We start from the raw sequence: 5,529 nt of genomic DNA, 5'->3' as shown, positions 1-5,529 counted from the left end.
TTTAACTTTACAAACCTCTACATTTCACAGAACTTACAGCTACAATAAAACATACTGCACAAGGCACAAGTGACAGCGAGCTTAGTCTACGATAGTGAGTGGAAAGATTACAGCATCATATTATATCAGATTCTGTCAGCCCTCGTTTTCAGATAATTACCAGATAGAAGCAAAACACCAAGTCTGAAATAAGTATCAGAATAAGCACTTATTGGAGCTCATCACAAATATGATTTAAACGGTTCAGTATTCAGAGAGAAAATAACAGCTAGAAATGTGAAGGGTACAGATGAACATAACACAGACTCAAACTGCTCCATTTCCTGGAACAACAAAAATACTGACAGCTCCTCCCTTTCTATCAAACAGAGTTGATCTCCGACAATCTATTTCCTGGTTCCTCCCATTTCACAGATCTGACAGCTTAGGGACTGGTGCAGTCACCTTGCTGCGAACGGTGAGCTGACAGTTGAGACTGCTGCAGATCAGTGTGAGTGACGGATAAGAAACTTGGCTTTGGTTTTATGTTTGACTGCTTGTTTGCAGCGGAGGAAGTGAAAACTACTGACACACCGTCTGTTGTTGAGAGGGGAAATGGCGCAGCAAAGAAATCAGTTGGATTCGGAACAATTCTCTTGTTCGATCTGTCTGGATCTTCTGAAGGATCCGGTGACTATTCCCTGTGGACACAGCTACTGCAAGAACTGTATTAAATGCTACTGGGATAGAGAGGAGAAGAAGGGAATCCACAGCTGCCCTCAGTGCAGGAAAACGTTCGCACCGAGACCTGCACTGGAGAAAAACATCATGTTAGCAGAGTTAGTGGAAGAGCTGAAGAAGGCTGGACTCCAAGCTGCTCCAGCTGATCACTGCTATGCTGGACCTGAAGATGTGGCCTGTGATGTCTGCACTGGGAGGAAGCTGAAAGCCATCAAGTCCTGTCTGGTATGTTTGGTTTCTTACTGTGAGAAACACCTCCAACCTCACTATGATGCTCCACCATTACAGAAACACAAGCTGGTCGACCCCTCTGAGAAGCTCCAGCAGAACATCTGCTCTCGTCACGATGAGGTGATGAAGATTTTCTGTCGCACTGATCAGCAGAGTATCTGTTATCTCTGCTTAATGGAGGAACATAAAGGACATGAAACGGTCCCAGCAGCAGAGGAAAGGACTGAGAAGCAGAAGGAGCTCGAGGGGAGTCGACAAAAAATCCAGCAGAGAATCCAGGACCGAGAGAAAGATGTGAAGCTGCTCCAACAGGAGGTGGAGGCCATCGACGGCTCTGCTGATCAAGCAGTGGAGGACAGTGAGAAGATCTTCACTGAGCTGATCCGTCTCATCCAGAAAAGAAGCTCTGATGTGAAGCAGCAGCTCAGATCCCAGCAGGAAACTGAAGTGAGTCGAGTCAAAGAGCTTCAGAGGAAGCTGAAGCAGGAGATCTCTGAGCTGAAGAGGAAAGACACCGAGCTGGAGCAGCTCTCACACACAGAGGATCACAACCAGTTTCTACACAGCTACCCCTCACTGTCTGCACTCAGGGAGTCTACACACTCATCCAGCATCAAAGTTCGTCCTCTGAGGTACTTTGAGGATGTGACAGCAGCTGTGTCAGAGCTCAGAGAGAAACTACAGGACGTTCTGAGAGAGCAGTGGACAAACATCTCACTGACTGTGTCCGAAGTGGATGTTTTACTGTCAGAACCAGAACCAAAGACCAGAGCTGACTTCTTGAGATATTCAAGTGAAATCACACTGGATCCAAACACAGCAAACATGTATCTGTTATTATCTGAGGGGAGCAGAGAAACAACGTTAACGAAACAACAACAGTCTTATTCGATCCATCCAGACAGATTCACCTATTATTTTCAGGTCCTGAGTAAAGAGAGTCCGACTGGACGTTGTTACTGGGAGGTGGAGTGGAGAGGGAGGGCGGTGTGTATCGCAGTGGCGTACAAGAATATCAGCAGAGAAGGGAGCTCAGATGAATGCGCCTTTGGACACAATGACAAATCCTGGGCAATATGTTGTTTCACAAACAATTGGGAATTTTGGCACAACAATGTTGAAACTCCAGTCTCAGGTCCTCTGTCCTCCAGAGTCGGAGTGTTTCTGGACCACAGAGCAGGTGTTCTGTCTTTCTACAGCGTCTCTGAAACCATGACTCTCCTCCACAGAGTCCAGACCACTTTCACTCAGCCGCTCCACGCTGGAGTTCGGCTTTTTCAAGATTCATTCTATCATGACGGAGTTACTGTCGAGTTCCTGAAAGTCAAATAAAGTCATTACAGTCGCAGAGGGAAGGTATATGTTTAGGTTTGTGTTCAGGTTTATGTTGAGGTTTATGTTCGGGTTTGTGTTCAGGTTTGTGTTTAGGTTTATGTCAGGTTTGTGTTCAGGTTTGTGTTTAGGTTTGTGTTTAGGTTTATGTCAGGTTTATGTTCAGGTTTGTGTTTAGGTTTATGTCAGGTTTTGTGTTCAGGTTTGTGTTTAGGTTTATGTCAGGTTTGTGTTCAGGTTTGTGTTTAGGTTTATGTCAAGTTTGTGTTCAGGTTTGTGTTTAGGTTTATGTCAGGTTTGTGTTCAGGTTTGTGTTTAGGTTTATGTCAAGTTTGTGTTCAGGTTTGTGTTTAGGTTTATGTCAGGTTTGTGTTCAGGTTTGTGTTTAGGTTTATGTCAGGTTTTGTGTTCAGGTTTGTGTTTAGGTTTATGTCAGGTTTGTGTTCAGGTTTGTGTTTAGGTTTATGTCAGGTTTTGTGTTCAGGTTTGTGTTTAGGTTTATGTCAGGTTTGTGTTCAGGTTTGTGTTTAGGTTTATGTCAGGTTTGTGTTCAGGATTGTGTTCAGGTTTGTGTTCAGGGTTTATGTCAGGTTTGTGTTTAGGTTTATGTCAGGTTTGTGTTTAGGTTTATGTCAGGTTTGTGTTTAGGTTTATGTCAGGTTTGTGTTTAGGTTTATGTCAGGTTTGTGTTTAGGTTTATGTCAGGTTTGTGTTTAGGTTTATGTCAGGTTTGTGTTCAGGTTTGTGTTCAGGTTTGTGTTCAGGTTTGTGTTCAGGTTTGTGTTCAGGTTTGTGTTTAGGTTTGTGTTCAGGTTTATGTTGAGGTTTATGTTCAGGTTTGTGTTGAGGTTTATGTCAGGTTTGTGTTCGGGTTTGTGTTCAGGTTTGTGTTCAGGTTTGTGTTCAGGTTTATGTTCAGGTTTATGTTGAGGTTTATGTCAGGTTTATGTTCAGGTTTGTGTTGAGGTTTATGTTGAGGTTTATGTCAGGTTTGTGTTTAGGTTTGTGTTGAGGTTTATGTTGAGGTTTATGTCAGGTTTGTGTTTAGGTTTGTGTTCAGGTTTATGTTCAGGTTTGTGTTGAGGTTTATGTCAGGTTTGTGTGGGCATCATGATATGTACCACTTTAGTTGTTTGTAGGTTTCAGGCTTCAACGTGTAAAAATGTCTGGAAGAATACTCCTGACACAAAGTCAGCAGATGAAAGCAGACTTTTTGAAAATTTGAAAATGTATAATCCATGTGTAGAATACCAAAAAATGTAATGTAGAGGGGCATAGACGAGTCTGTGGTGTGGTAATAGTATTGCAATGATATGATTGAACCTGCAGATACAGTTATATATATTCATATGTCAGCAAAGTTTGCAGAGTACGACTCCTCATATACAGCATGCTTAAATGTTTGATCAGTCTGGTTAATAGTTTTATTCTATAGTTGTGGGTTTAGGTGATGATTGCCATTGAATTAAATGTAGGAACAAACTGGAGCTGATTGGAGAATACTCTTTTGATCATTCTGAAAGCTAGTTCTGAACTTCCTGGCCGCTGTGGGACCCTCATCATTGATGCTTTAATGTGCAACGACTTTGAAAACTCAGCACGGATGTTAACAGATCATCTTCAGTGAACTGTTTATTTGGAGTGAAAGCCTGTGGAGGTAAAGGTTGTGTTTTCTGTCCTCCATTTTCACAGCAAACAAATATTTAGAGCAAACACACCCTTCCTAACTCTATCACAACTGTTGAACAGCTGCACGAATGTTGGTTTCTTCATATGACGGCAGGCTCAGCGAGAATTGTCGATGCTTTTCATTTTCACATCCGCTGCTGTTATACGATAAGCACTTTGACTCTTCATATAAAAGCTGTGAGCAGCATACGCCATACACATGTAAGTTTAATGGATTGCAACAAGGAAGGTCGCTGGAGTAAATGTGGAGCTTTAGCTTTTCTCTGTAAGATAAAAAAAAAAAAATGCTTAAATCATCTGCAGCGCTGTAAAGTTTGAACAAATAAACACTTCATACTGCTGTCGTTGCCATGAGTCAAGTTTTCTCACAATGTGGCGTTAAAGGAAGAGGACAAGCCGATTTGGGGATCAGCCGAAGGCTGTGATGAGCGTTACTGGGACATCTAATAAATAGGGAAAGGATAAAAACTCCTCAATATTTTGATGCTGTAGCAACAACTGCCTCCTGCTGGCAAAAGGACAACAAAGGTTCAAAACTCAGTTTTTAACCACAGGAGACTGAAGGTGAATGACTTCATATTTGACAAGGAAATCCCACATTTTGACTTGAAAATTCAGCAGTAATCTGAAGTCACGGCATCTTCTGCTTCACTTTGTTTTCATCAGAGGTAGAACGTTTGTTTCAGATTGCTCCAAATCGAGCCTCGTGAGAATTTATCATTGGGTGCTATCATAAATCTGTCTTTTAAACCAAAGCCTGGGTTTGGTTAATGTTCAGTACAACCATCCAATAAAACGACTTCGCTCAGTTTATTTTCCGGAAGCATGACATCACTCGTTACTCTGCGTGTGCTCATCTCTCATTCCACGTTTGAGCTCATAACGTGTTAAATATATCAGACTGTTTTTCTTTTAGTCCGTTTTTCCATATTCTGTCATGACTCTCCTCACAGAACGGGTACGAAAAGATAAAAGATTTTAAATAATTCCATCAAGAGCATCCTCACTTTTGACATTTCAAGACTTTCTACTGCAAAGACTTGTTTGCTTCGACTTCAGTGTTCTACATTTTACGTGAACATGTGCGACTGAGTTTAAATGCTGCTGCAGGAACGCCTTCAAACACCAGGTCGACAGATCCTGGCACTGAGTAACAAAAAAACCCTTCATTTGCCCAGATAAAAAGAAAAGTGTCTGAAAATAACACTGCGGGGATATAACAGTTCACAAACAGCAGGGCCACTTCCTTTATGTTTGCTGAACACAAAAGTTTTCACTGCACAGCGAAACTAAAGCCTGTGGCCAGGCAACAGCTTTGGAGGGGCCTCATTTGTGAATATGTCAGATTATCATTTTAGTTTGAAGGATACGACTCCTCGGTGTATTCCGAACGGTGCAACAATTTGGTTAAAAGTTTTACTCTGCGGCTGTTGTAAGTGTTTTTGATTTATTTTCTTTTTCCTCTTGTCATACCTATAAGGGGGAGTGCAAACAGATCTGAAAATTAAAAAGTGAGAATGTCTCGTTTCCCAACAAAATATCTTTGTGTGCACAAAC

The 5,529-nt window shown here is 41.9% G+C and overlaps 1 protein-coding gene across 1 annotated transcript; it reads left to right on the top strand.

Annotated features, from left to right (window-relative positions):
• Window positions 1-409: 409 nt before the first annotated feature.
• Window positions 410-2,336, top strand: LOC140281454 (tripartite motif-containing protein 16-like). The gene has a single exon (XM_072375887.1). The coding sequence runs from the start codon at window positions 595-597 to the stop codon at window positions 2,281-2,283; it is 1,689 nt and encodes a 562-aa protein (XP_072231988.1). The 5' UTR covers window positions 410-594; the 3' UTR covers window positions 2,284-2,336.
• Window positions 2,337-5,529: the final 3,193 nt, after the last annotated feature.

This window comes from Leuresthes tenuis, unplaced genomic scaffold (assembly GCF_036924035.1).
Source record: "Leuresthes tenuis unplaced genomic scaffold, fLeuTen1.0.hap1 SCAF_22, whole genome shotgun sequence".
In the NCBI taxonomy this organism is placed as follows: domain Eukaryota; kingdom Metazoa; phylum Chordata; class Actinopteri; order Atheriniformes; family Atherinopsidae; genus Leuresthes; species Leuresthes tenuis.
Note: the sequence above shows the minus strand (reverse complement) of the source record. Positions and strands in the feature narration are given on the sequence as shown.

Excerpts from the sequence above, each read along its gene's own strand:
- LOC140281454 (XM_072375887.1), top strand. The coding sequence starts at position 595 with ATGGCGCAGCAAAGAAATCAGTTGGATTCGGAACAATTCTCTTGTTCG.